Source organism: Calonectris borealis, chromosome 3, assembly GCF_964195595.1.
Source record: "Calonectris borealis chromosome 3, bCalBor7.hap1.2, whole genome shotgun sequence".
Taxonomy (NCBI): domain Eukaryota; kingdom Metazoa; phylum Chordata; class Aves; order Procellariiformes; family Procellariidae; genus Calonectris; species Calonectris borealis.
This window is the reverse complement of record NC_134314.1, coordinates 1,782,417-1,795,097: the sequence shown is the minus strand read 5'-3', so window position 1 is coordinate 1,795,097 and position 12,681 is coordinate 1,782,417. Positions and strand designations below refer to the sequence as shown.

General features: G+C 57.2%; 1 protein-coding gene across 6 annotated transcripts in view; it reads left to right on the top strand.

Annotated features, from left to right (window-relative positions):
- Positions 1 to 9,197, top strand: part of EFR3B (EFR3 homolog B) — a 48,809-nt gene extending 39,612 nt beyond the window's left edge. For 4 of the 6 annotated variants that reach the window (XM_075144784.1, XM_075144785.1, XM_075144783.1 and 1 more), the window contains 14 exons: positions 48 to 209; positions 837 to 948; positions 2,802 to 2,853; positions 3,381 to 3,553; positions 4,222 to 4,297; positions 5,150 to 5,311; positions 5,615 to 5,746; positions 5,859 to 5,926; positions 6,649 to 6,776; positions 7,187 to 7,278; positions 7,820 to 7,868; positions 8,222 to 8,325; positions 8,531 to 8,580; positions 8,936 to 9,197. In XM_075144784.1, the coding sequence (XP_075000885.1) occupies positions 48 to 209; positions 837 to 948; positions 2,802 to 2,853; positions 3,381 to 3,553; positions 4,222 to 4,297; positions 5,150 to 5,311; positions 5,615 to 5,746; positions 5,859 to 5,926; positions 6,649 to 6,776; positions 7,187 to 7,278; positions 7,820 to 7,868; positions 8,222 to 8,325; positions 8,531 to 8,580; positions 8,936 to 9,041 (1,466 nt within the window). In that variant the 3' untranslated portion in view covers positions 9,042 to 9,197. Of the gene's footprint in view, positions 1 to 47; positions 210 to 836; positions 949 to 2,801; positions 2,854 to 3,380; positions 3,554 to 4,221; positions 4,298 to 5,149; positions 5,312 to 5,614; positions 5,747 to 5,858; positions 5,927 to 6,648; positions 6,777 to 7,186; positions 7,279 to 7,819; positions 7,869 to 8,218; positions 8,326 to 8,530; positions 8,581 to 8,935 lie in introns of all 6 variants that reach the window. The other 2 variants (XM_075144786.1, XM_075144782.1) reach the window with 1 other exon arrangement.
- The last annotated feature ends 3,484 nt before the right edge of the window (positions 9,198 to 12,681 follow it).

Sequence of the window (12,681 nt, the reverse complement as noted above, 5' to 3'; positions counted from 1 at the left end):
TTCTCCTCCGGCAATGCTCCACCGTCTCTCCCCTCTGACCGCCCCAGGCCCCACGGTGCTGGAGGTGTTTAACACCCTGCTGAGGCAGCTGCGGCTCAGCATTGACTACGCGCTGACGGGGAGCTACGACTGCGCCGCCGGCGTCAGCACCAAGATCATCAAGGAGCACGAGGAGAGGATGTTCCAGGAGGCCGTCATTAAAACCATAGGTGGGGTGTCCCGCAGTGCCCGGCGCAAGGTGCGGGCTGCGCTGGTGGGTGACCCCCTGCGCGGTGGGTTTCTGCCTTGTGCATCCGCAGGATTATTTGGGGTGAAACAAAGTCACCCTCATCCTAAAAGTGGTGATGGGAAATGAGATTTATCTGTCGCGGCGTGCTGCAAGCGTGGCGGCGGGTTATCGGCAGGTGGCATCGCAACCCCAGCCATCCCCGGCAGAGCTGCTGCGTGCAGGCAGAGTCGTGCTTCTCCCTGGGTAGGAGACCCTGAGGAAGGGAAGGAGAGGAGGGACAGAGGGCAGGCGTCAGCCTGCTGCAGCCGCTGAGGATGAGGATGCACCAGCCCCAAAAAAGGAAGGGGTAGAGGCAGAGGCTGGCATCTCTCAGCCTCACCCTGCCTGGGCCTGGGGCTGCCCCACCTGGGAGGTGTTTTGATGGGTCTTGAATCACCCTGAAGGTGAAGCTGCCTACGGGTACCGGATCCAGGCGGGCATTGTCCTATCCCAGCCTGGCTATGAGGGTCCGGCAGCAGGCTTGGAGCGGAGCAGGCGGGCAGACTGGGTGCTTCTGGGGGCGGTGGGCTGCACCTCGCACGCTGCCAGCTCGCTCTTGTCCCCGCAGGGTCCTTTGCCAGCACGCTGCCCACCTACCAGCAGTCTGAGGTGATGGTCTTCATCATGAACAAGGTGCCGCTTCCGTCCTCGCAGCAGTCCATCGAGGCTGGCAAAGCCGGGTGAGAACGGGTGCCTTCCTCCCTCCTCTTGCTCCTCCCTGCCCTGCTCTCCCTGCTGCTGTCCCCTGTGCGGTGGTGTGAGGCTTTGAACATGGGGCTGAAAGTGCTGGGGAGCTCTTGAAACCATTCCCACCTTGAGGTGGCCTTTGGGGACAGAGTGGGACGTGGGCGCATTATTGGAAAGGCTGAGCATCGAGAGCGTCCACTGAAGACCGAGGGAAGCTGAGCAACGCGAGATCCTTGTTCAAAATGCTTTGCTGTCTGCTGCAGATGTGATGACAAGGGCCCCTTGAAACACTGGAGCATCAAGGAGGAAAGGTATTTAGAGGCAGTGGTGTTGCAGTTGAACTCTGCATTTCTTCGGGTACCTGCCGAGAGATTCAGCTGTCAGGAGCTCGGTCCTGGGGTGTCCAAAACTAGCCAGGAACTAAAAATGATGTTCAGGGGAGTGACTTCAGATGTCTCAGGGCAGCGAGGTGGCCGCTGGTGAGGGAGGGCTGCCCCTGGCTTTTGGGAAGCTCGTGTATGGCTTCGTGGGACTGGCTGCTCATCGCTGCCTCCCACCGCTGGCGCGTGGCCCCTCTGAGCTGCCTCTGAGTGTTTTATTAACACTGAGCGGGAGGTGGTGTTTCTACCCGGTGGTGGGGGAAGAGAAGGAAAGGAAAACACCCAAACAACATAATTGCTTAAGAAGTGTGGGAACAGACTATGAGAGCTATTTGGAGCGAGGGTATCAGCGCTGAAACACGTAGGTAAGGAGCAAACAGATTTTCGTGCTATATTTATCTTCAAAGTATGGTCAGGCTCTTCCCACTTGTCTCTGATGGGAGAGAGACTTTGCCGGCTGATACACGCTCTGCTCCTCACTCACATGGCAGTAGTTCCCGACGCCTGTGTTCGATCCCGATTCACACGGTGGGAGACACGCTGGGTGCTGCGTGCCGTTCGGCCAGGGCAGCTTTCCTTGCTGCAGGAGCAGAATCGGGCTCATAGCCCCAGGATGGCAGTCACTTCTCAGTGCTGGCTGTGCCAGGCTGTCTGTCACTGCTGCTTTATCAGCTCATGAGCTTCCTCCGGGAGAGATTTTAAATCTCCTCTGACGCTGTGTGAAGGATGGTGCTTGCTCGGGGTGTGTAGGTGAACCAGGGGTTTGCAGAGGAGCTGCAGCCTGCAGTTTGGCTTATGGGGATGCTGCCGTTTGCGGTGTAGCTCAGTCCCTGGGCAGAGGTAGGCAGCGTGTCGTGGGTGATGGGACAGGCTGGAAATCCCTTGGGAGCTCCCTGTGTCCCCTTCAGTACAGGGCTAGGAGTTCAGACATTAGAGAGTTCAAGATTTCCTCTTTTTTGCATAAAAAATCCCTCATGTTGCTGAAGTGGAAGCGTGGTTCATGGTGGCTCTGCAAGAAGCGAGATGGGAGCGAGGAGCAGGGGTACCTTCATGGACAGGAGGGCTTGGGCTTCGTCTTGCCAATTTTCAGCTGCTTAGAAGTGAGGAGCCTGTTCAGAGCTGGTGCCTGGCGTCCCTCGAGAGCCGCTGTGGGATGGGCACGTCCAGAGGGTGATTCATCGTCCCGAGCTCAGCTTGCGCCTGCCTGGAGATGCGAGTGCTGCCTTGTTTCTGGTGCCTATGGCAGGATGTATACTTTGATATTCATCATTCCTTTAGCAGCCTTTTTGCTGGCTGTTAAATCTGGAGCTCATCTGCTGGAGACCTTTACAGCATGGCTGTTTGTGGTGGTGACTCTTGGGAAGCTGGTCCTACCCTTTCTGAGGCTTTGCCATCCTTTGGGTATGGAAGGAGAGTTGTTTTGTTTTCACTTGGATTTTACCATTTGTTTCTTCTCTTCATGACAGGGAGAACCGGAATCGGCTGACACAGATAATGCTTCTGAAGTCCCTCCTCCAGGTATGAACGTGTCTCCATCCCCGCAGGAGTGTCCAGCCCCCGTCAGACATGTGGGGTCCCCCGCTGCTGCCATGGGGGAGCTGAGCTTGGGGGCCCTCTCCCCGGGGTGGTTTAGGAAGAGCTCAAGCTGTACTTAGTCTTCTCTGCTCGCATCCCCTCTTTCTTGGTGTGTTTTAACCCCCCTCAAGTGACACTCTCATGTTGCCTCCCTTTTTTTGGTCTCTTCTCCCAAGTAACTAGCGATAGGACAAGAGGAAATGGCTTCAAGTTGCGCCAAGGGAGGTTTAGATTGGACATTAGGAAAAATTTCTTTACTGAAAGAGTGGTTAGGCCTTGGAACAGGCTGCCCAGGGAAGTGGTGGAGTCACCATCCCTGGACGTATTTAAAAGACGTGTAGATGAGGCCCTTAGGGACATGGTGTAGTGGGCATGGTGGTGTTGGGTTGACGGTTGGACACGATGATCTTAGAGGTCTTTTCCAACCTGTATGATTCTATGATTCTATGATTTTTCTCTGATGCTTGCAGGTCTCCGTGGGCTTCCAGTGCAGTAACATGCTCACAGCACTTCCCAGCGCCTTCCTGGACAGGCTGCTCTCCGCAGCCCTCATGGAGGATGCTGAGATCCGCCTCTTTGTCCTGGAGATTCTCATCAGCTTCATCGATCGCCACGGGAATCGACAGAAGTTCTCCACCATCAGGTATGTCCTGGGGGCTTTCCAACAGGGCTGGGACCTGCAGACCCTGCAAAGCAGGCTTGGGAGGGGAGATCTGCTGGGCTGGGAGCGCTGGCAGGATTATTAATAAATCTGGTACCAGTTCTGGGGTGGTTTAATGCTGCAGATCAGTGGTCTGCTAAGGGCCAGATGGGTGGGGGGTCTCTCTGAGAGACCGTGCCCAGAGGGACATGGGACCTGCTGAATGTAACTGTGGTTAGACAGTGGTCCCAGGAGGATGTGCAGGAGCAATAACCCCCTCGAGTGGGTTCATCGACTGCATTGCATCCCCATGGATAGGCCTGCTGGACACTTGTGTTGTCCATGCTGCGTTACCTTGGAAGAAGGTGACTATAATCCCAGATGGAAACATCTCCATGGGTTTTGCTGTGGTCCTGCTAATCCATTTTGCTTGCATGCTTCTTTGTCAGCTTGCCTTTGTGTTCCAGAGTGCCACTGCCTTGAAATCCTGTAGTGATTTGGCTCAGTACACTTGAATATCTGAATTGCTCAGATGGGTTTTAAAAGCCACCGTTAGCTTCCCCCGTCAGTTCCTCCCAGGAATTCTCTGCAGATTCCTCTGCAGGTGTGCAGGAATCGTGCTCCTCCCTCCGGTTTCTGAGTTTTCCCTTCCCCTTGGCCTTTCCTTGCAGCACCATCAGCGACATCTCGGTCCTGAAGCTGAAAGTGGACAAATGCTCGCGCCAAGATACTGTCTTCATGAAGAAGGTAGTGGCAGGGTCTGGGTCAAGCTATCCTCGTGCAGACCGGTGTAAGGACTGTGCATCTGTTTCCCCAAGTCACACTGAGCCGTGGGGGAGCCCTATGATGCCTCTGAACCTGGGGATGTCCCTGGGAAAAGCCAGTGGGATTCAGTCTCCATCGGCACTTCATGCGTGGGCCTTTCTAGACGCCTAAATCTGCTATTTCCCCCAAGGAATGAGTACCCTGGGATGTCCTGGTATCCCAAAAGCTGTTTATCAAGTGACTTTCAAAGTTGCCAGATTATTTTCTTTCTTTATTTATTTTTATTTCCTTCCCTCCCCCCTTAAAACATTTTCAGGGGTGGTGCAAACTCCTCTGGAACTAACTTGAGGCCAAGAGAGGATCGGTTTATTACCTTGCACACACCAGGGAGCAGCAATGCAGCCCCTCAACTGAAAACCGTAGCAGAGTTGTGTTTCCCTTGCGCCAGCGTGTGCCCTGCTCTGTCCCGTGCCTCGCTATCAAGCAGTGCGTCTCGGGGCTTTATTTCTCTGTTGTGGTCTGAGCTGTGATTTCTATAATGCTTCTGCAACAGAGGCGTCCTTTCCTTGGGCTCGGAGCTGCGAGTGCTGTTTGCCTGCTGGTGGCTCTTCCCCGTCAGGGTCCAGCATCGAATGGTGAAACACCACCTGATAGTCACAGCTCCCTCTCCCTGGGGCTTTTTTTGTTTGCTTGGTGACCGGAGGAGCTCTGCTCCCTCCTGCATGGATGGAGACCCCTTTGCTGGGCTCTGCTGCTTTACTTTCTCTGTGTTGATGGCAGTGTTGCTCGCAGGGGATGCTTAGGAGGTGACCGCATCCTTACGTGTCCCCACAGCATGGCCAGCAGCTCTACCGGCACATCTACTTGATATGCAAGGAGGAGAGCAACGTGCAGGCTCACTATGAGGCTCTCTACAGCATGCTGATGCTCATCAGCATCGAGCTGGCTAACGAGGAGGTCGTGGTGGACCTCATCCGCCTGGTGCTGGCAGTGCAGGTAGGCAGGGGGGAGCTGGGATGTGATGGGAAGGAGCCTCTGGGAGGGGGGTTGTTTTGGAGTTGGGGTCTCTGAGGAAGCAGGATGCAAGTGCCTCACCTGCTCTCAGTTTCTCCCACCCTAGTGGGATCAGACCAGCACGCTGGGGAGAGACCCCAGTCGCCTTGTCAGCCTCTGAAATGCTGCAAACCCAAGCTTCCAAAAAACTGGGATGTTTGCAGGGCAGGTGATGCCACGAGGTGGATTGGGACCACCCTGGAGCCTTGTCCGTCCTCATCTCATGGGGCTGTGTCTCTGCTGCAGGAGATTGCCCAGATCAACGAGGATAACTTGACAGCGTACAACCGCTGCGCGCTCTTTGCCCTCGGTGCAGCTTACCTGAACCTCATCAGCCAGCTCACCACCGTGCCCACCTTCTGCCAGCACATCCATGAGGTGCGAGGGAGGGTCTGGGGACAGGGCTGGAACCTTATCTGTGGCAGCTCTGGCATCAGCTGTCCTGGCCACCCGTGGGGTTTGAGCTTGGCTCCTTGCTTGTCTTCTGCAGGTCATCCAGATGCGGCAGAAGGAAGCTCCCTATCTGCTCCCTGAAGATGTGTTTGTGGAGAGACCCAGGTAAGAGCCTGGAAAATACCTTCTTCCCCACTACCTGCTCCTGAGAGATTGGCATCCATAAGATTGTGGGCAATAATGCGTTTATCAGCCCTTCACTTGCCTGTGCTCGTCTCCTTTTCCATCTGGGGATGGCACAGTGGGAAGGACATCAAGTGGTTTTCAGCCTGTTTAGAATCTGAGGGGGATCCCACGCAGCCAGGGACGGGGGTGGCCACCGCGGCTTGTGCTCACAGCTAGCCCAATGCCGGGATCAGTTCTGCAGGGGTCCCTCCCCTTCTCTGGCAGCAGGACGGGTGTAGATCTGGCATGTCATCCCGCTGCTCTGCCGCGCCACCAGCTAAAGGACGCCTGCTGCGTCCTGGGCATCCCCGGGCCGAGGCTGGCTGGGTTGTCCCATTCCTGCTGGCACAGCCTTGGCACGCTTGGCATGGGTCAAGTTTGGTGGTGAGGTCCCTTACGGAGACACTGCCCCCAGAGAGTGCCACAGCTCTCTTGAGACATTCCCTAGGTCGGGGTGGTCCTTCCTGAGCACATCTCTATCCTTCGTGATGGGTCGAGAGCCCTTCTGGGACTCTGGCTTCGTGCCGGTGTGCGCAGAAGTGGCATGATGTGTCCGGCTGTGCTGGAGCTAAGTGACCCAAAGGGACTGGAAACCCTGCTGGCACGGTTCCCCTAGCAGGAGAGATGCTGCCATCTCCATTGGTTTTTCTCCATCTCCATAGGTTAAGCAAGAGCCTTGACCGCCTGGGCCCAGAGGTCTTCTTCTGGCAGAGCAAGATCAGTGAGGTGCTGGGCGGCAGCGGCTACAACTCGGATCGGCTCAGCACCCCCTACATCCCCCAGCTGACGGGTACGCAGCACCCTGGGGCATCCCGGAGAACTGGGAGGGGAGGAAACTGGTCCCTCACTCTCCACAGTTATGGGGGTGTGAAGTTCTTGTGGTACGCATGGGCATGTTGTTTTTCTGCCCTCCTTTAGAGGTCTAGCCTTGGGGAAACTGAGGCACAAAGCAGTGAATTGGAAGCTTCCTGGGGTTGCCCCACGCATGGCTGGCTGGCTGGAAGGAGCAATGAAGCCCGCTGGGCTTGGCTTCATCCTCAGTTCTGCTGGTTTGGATGAATTTGGGTGAATGGCTGAGCAGATGAACTGCTGCCCTGGGGTTGGGACGTGAGGCCGTGTTCCCTGGGAGCTGCCTGTGCTCGCCCCGCTGCCCCCGGCGTGGCTGCGATTAACTCTCCTGCCCTTTCTCCTCCTCCCCAGATGAAGACCGCTTGTCCAAGAGGAAGAGCATTGGCGAGACCATTTCCCTGCAGGTCGAGGTGGAATCGAGAAACAGTCCTGAGCGAGAGCAGGTACCGTGTTACACCAGAGCTGCAGGGGCTGCCTCACCCCTTCAGCGCCGTGTGCTTTTAGCAGCCTGACAGCGTGCCATTAAGCCCTCTCTAATTCTTCATTTGGCTGCACGCATAATTGCTCCACTGGCTGCGAGTGCAGGGGCCCATAACTCAGCTCCGGCAGTGAGCGGGGTCAGAAAAACCCCGACTCCCCCTGATGCTCCCCGCCAGGTGCTGACAGGTCCCAGCCTGCAAGGGGAGCTGCACGGCAGGAAGGGTCTCCTGCTGCTGTTCGGGTGGCAAATCTTTATTTTCCCTGTACGCGTATTTTTTAGCTACGGGAGCCTTCGGAGAGGTGTAAGGCCTGGCTCCTCCAGCCTGAAAAAAAAAAAACCATTTTAAAAGTGCAGTTTGCCAGGAAAGATATCCCTGGTCTTGAAGGACAGACTATGTTTTGGTGCAAGAATACAGCCTGGGACACTGCTGCTGAGTTGCTGTGATCGCAGAACGGTGTCCTGTGCTGCGCGTTGAGCCCCGTCTGCTTTTCCCTTTCCTGTAGAGAGCACCAGCGGAAGAGATCACGTACGAGACGCTGAAGAAGGCGATAGGTAAGCGAGGGAGCCGGCCGTGGCAGGGAGAGGTGGAGGCTGGCGTGGTGCGTGTGGATGGGTACTGTCACCCCTGCGTCTGTGGGTGCGCACCATGGGTGGATGAGTCCCCAGCGCCTCGCCATGGCAGCATTGCGCCCACGTCGAAGGGCGACCGGGCAGCTTCATAGCTCTGCCTGGCCCTGGGGGTGCCCCTGGGGGGGCTGGTTCCAAAGCCAGGAGCCTGAGACCCTCTCCTTGACTTTCTAGTGATGCCCAAATCCATGCTGTCTGCTGGGGAGGTGGGGAAGCAGTACGGGGTGGTCTCTGCGGGTGGGGAGCAGCTGAGAGCCATCTCGCCTCTGTTTCAGTAGACAGCGTCGCCGTGGAGGAGCAGGAGCGAGAGCGGAGGCGGCAAGTGGTGGAGAAATTTCAGAAAGCCCCGTTCGAGGAGATCGCTGCCCACTGCGGTGCCCGGGTGAGTCGGGGCTGTGGCACTCTAAATCCCTGCGGCCGCCCTGCTGGGGAGAGGCGGACGGTGATGTTGCGGCTCTGAATTTTGCCAGGCCACCCTCCTCCTGCTCTGGTGACCGGGGAAGGCCAACGGGGTGTTTGTCCCGTTTGTACCGCTGTGGTCCTCAGGGTGCAGCCGCTCTAATACAGCCGCTGTGTCTGTGTTACAGGCGACGCTGCTGCAGAGCAAGCTCAACCAGATCTTCGAGATCACCATACGGTGAGTTGGGGTGACAGCCAGGCACCGTTTGTCAAGCCACCCGAAAACCCGCTGCTGAGTGTGGGGTGCCACAAGGCCGGCGCTGGCTGTGGAGCGATGGGAGCCACATGTGTCCCCCCCATCAAGGAGACTCGCGTGCTGGGGATGGGTGCCAGCCTGAGGTTGGGGCATTTGCGATGGCAGAGGGGACGAGGGTTGCTGGGAGCAGCCTCTGGTTTGTTTGCCCCAGTTCTCCCCTGCTACGGCGGCACTGGGGAGACCTGCAACGGTTCAGGAATGCACGTTTTTTGCACCAGGCTTTGCTTCCTCAGCAAACCTCTCTGTAAACCACCTCCTTCCATCTCTTTTCTTTCAGGCCACCGCCAAGCCCCTCTGGCACCATCACAGCCGCCTACGGCCAGCCCCAAAACCACTCCATCCCGGTGTACGAGATGAAGTTCCCGGACCTGTGCGTGTACTGAGGGGGGCCGTGCTGGGAGGGCAGAGCCACCGCTGCACAGCTCGCACCAAAGGACCTCTTGGGGAGAGACTGCTGACCCTGCGGGGAGCGCGTCCTCGTGCAGGACGGGTGGGGACACGGACACCAAGGCCACCCCAAGATTCCTTGGCACCCCAAACCTGTCTCCCGTACTTTATTTTGTGACTCTCTGCCTCTGCAGCCATGGTTTGCAGCGGTTGGTGGTGCAGGAGGCTCGGGGCGCAGCGGCACGGGGAGGTGGGTAGTTGCTCTGACCTCCCTCTCCGGTTTCGTTTTTCGAGAAGGGGAGAGGACGTTGGGCAGGTACATCTTCCCGGCGTAAAGCAAACCCGTTCCCTGGGGAATCCCTCCCCCCGCAGCGTCTGTCGGCCACGTTGAGAGCCCCTGGCAAGGGGCAGGGCTGACGCTGGAGGGTGTGAGACTGTGAAAGGCAGGAGGGGGTCTGGGCCGCGCCGTGCCGGAGCCTGGGGCAGCCGCAGAGCCGAAGCCTGCCCGAGCTGGTGCTTGAGGCAGGTTGCTGGAGCGGGGTAGGGTCCCTGCATCCCGCTCTTGGCCTGTGAGCCTGCCTCTTCCCGTAGCCCCCTCGGCACATGGCCAGTTGCCCTGGGTGCTTCAGGGTGCCCTGACGCCCCGCGTGGAGGGCTTGCCCGGTGCAGCGTGAGGGTGGCAATCGTCCCATCCCAGTGTGGGGGCACACAGCAGCCTGGCTGGTTCCAGGTCACTTGAAAACACGATTTCTTTGGGAAAACCCACTTTTTTGGGGAAAATCCACGAAAGCCGTGCCTCTCGCCTGGGTCCTGAGCAGGCTGCTCGCGGGGGGCTGGTGCGACTGAGCCCACAGGCAGTGGGCACGGGCATGCAGTGGGACGCCTGGAGCAGTGACACGAGGCACGAGCAACCACCAGGCTGGGGAATATTAACACATTAACCCACCCTTTTCATATTTTCACGTTGGGTTTTCACAGTTTTGGGGTTCCTGTCTCAAAGAAAGAATTATTTATTTTTTTTTTTTTTTTAGCAGAATCACTTTGACAAAGTCCGATCTTAAATCAGATGAGCTGTGACCCCAAAGAAACCCCAGTGCTGTCGGAAATAGCTACGACAAGGTGTTTTACAGGGTCCACCCTGCAGACCCTGCACATGGCAGGCTGTGGATGGTGCCTCTTCTTGTGCAATAGGATAAAACTGGATTTGGGCTGGGGGGAGATGAGGCTATCGAGAACTTTGCTTTAGGCACACGTGGTAGAAAATTCTGGGTCCTACCAAACCAAAACTGCAAGGTGAAGATGGTAGGGATGGGGAGGAAAGGTCGCTTGGGGATATTCAGTCGTTCGCGGGGTCTCTCTTGCTCCCAAATGCCCTTCAAGTGTCGATGTGCTAAGGCTGTTCTTGGGCGAGCTTGGGCACACGCGCACACTGCCTGCAGCTTCCCCACCTCTGAGTAGCCTGGGGGTCTCTCCCGCGAGCTCGGGCAGCCCCTTCCCCTCCGGCCGGACACGCTGCTTCTGTCTTCGCTGCACGAAGAGACACAGAAGGGTCTAAAGCTGGAGACGTGGGAGCTGCTTCTGCCCGTGGTGGAGGGACAGCAGGTAAATGCAGCCGCTCGGCGGTCGCACCGGCTCTGCCCGTGACCCGCTGGGTTGCTTCAGCCACGACCCGTTTCTCTGCCACCTCTTGCTGCAGATTTTCAGGCAGTTATTTTAAGCTGCAATTACACATTACCATCCCCTTTTTTTTTTTTTTTTGCCTCGGTGGCGGATACAGTTCGCAATTGCCCCGAAGTCACCGCTTGTTTGTGTGGTCCTGCTGTAATCCCGGCTTAGGAAATGATCTAGCTTAAGAGGACAGGAAAAACAAGGGTTTATTTCGGTCCCTGGGCTGGATCACGGTGCTGGCCTGCTCGCAGCGTGGCTTTGCCTGCGCCAGCCCTGCCTGGTGCCCGAGGCCCTCCCCTTGCTGCTGGTCCCGTCCCCTGTCCCCAGGCCCTTTTTGCTCCCCGGGCTATGCCCCGTCCTGCCCAAGTCTGAGTTTTGGCTGGGGCAGGTTTTGGGGTCGGCGGTGGGAACGCAAAGGAGGCTGCTCGGGGAAGGAGGGTTTGCTCCCACAGCTGTTCTAATGAAAAGCACTGAAATTTTTAACAAAATGCAGTAGGAAAAGCAATTAACCCCCAAATTGTGTGTCCATGGGAAAACATACTCTTCAAAACCACGAAGAAGGTGGGAAGACGAGCACAAGTTCGCGTGTGCTGAAGGAGGGGAGCCACGGGGACACCACGGGGCACATCTTGGGGTGCCCAGCGTCCCTTTTGGGGCAGAAAATACCCCTGGCCTCTGCTCCTGGGAGCAGCCTCCGGTCCCAATGCTTTTCCCTTGCTCCGCTCCATGGGACCCGGCAGCGGGGCTGGGGCCGTCGCCTCCCGGCTGGCTGCATCCCCCAGCATGTCTCACCGCGGCCCCTCACATTTTGGGACCCAAACTCCACCTGTAAATGTCCCCCCCCCAGACACACACACGGTGTAAGTGACCTGTTTGTACATCACGTTTAGTTTAGATACTCGTGTACGTATAGATGACAAAGTATATTTCTATAAAGTCGGCGGTTTAGGTGCATGTGTGCGTTTCCATCTCTGTATTTCGGAGCACTGTGGCGTTTGCGTGCGTAGCTGAGGGCGGAGGGGGAGCGGGTTGTTAAAAAAAGGGCCAAGAAGCCCTGAATATTTTCAAATGCACCGTCCTAATGCCCTTTTCAAATAAATGTTGATGTTGCCACCCTAGGGGCTCTGCTGTCTTGGCCTGTTCCCGGCCGCTGGGCGCTGTCTCTCTGCCCTGGGAGAGGAAAAATGGGGGGTGGCTGCTGGGATGGAGAAGGGAAGGCAAGGGGTGAGGAGGAGGATGGCCTGGGCTGTGGACGAGCTCACCGAGCCACGTGTGCGCCAGCAGCCCCTCTGCTCCTCGCTGCGTTAAGGACCGACCTAGGGACATCTCTTCGCTAAGGAGTGGGGGGAAAAGCGCTAGTATGAGCCCTGTTTTCCTTGAACAATATTTCCACCATGTTTTACCAAATAAACGGGGATGCACGGCCCCGTGCATCGCAATCCCAGCCCCAAAAGCCCTTCCTGTTCAGGGCCTGGATGGTGCTGGGTTCATCCCACGGCAGCTCTTCTGCAGGTGCTTCCCATCCCCGGGTGGAGCGGGAGGTGGTGGGAAGCACAAAGCCAGCACGTGAGGTCGGCGTTACCATATTAATGCTGGTGTTTTACTGCCCGGGAAGCCCGTAAAAAGGGGGAGCGGGCATGGTTGTGCTTTGGCAGCAATAAGGTGTTAGGCAGAGGTGGTCGAGGTTTCCTTCCCCATGAAACTGGTTTTAGACCTGGCCTCCTCCCCCGTGCACCAGCCCAAGGCACCCTCCCCAGCCTGCCCCCGCTTCACTACAGGAGTCAGCAGCCTTACGTGATAAATAACAAAGCTTTCCCTAGTACCCAGGCTCTTCAGCATTATCATTTAATGGGGAATTAATGAGTTTACCCGGGAGGCGGGTGCTGGGGGAGCCTGGCTGGGTCCCTTCGCTCCTTGGGGCAGCACCCAGAGGATGCTGCATTTCCCCAGGCTGCCAGCAAACGCTGT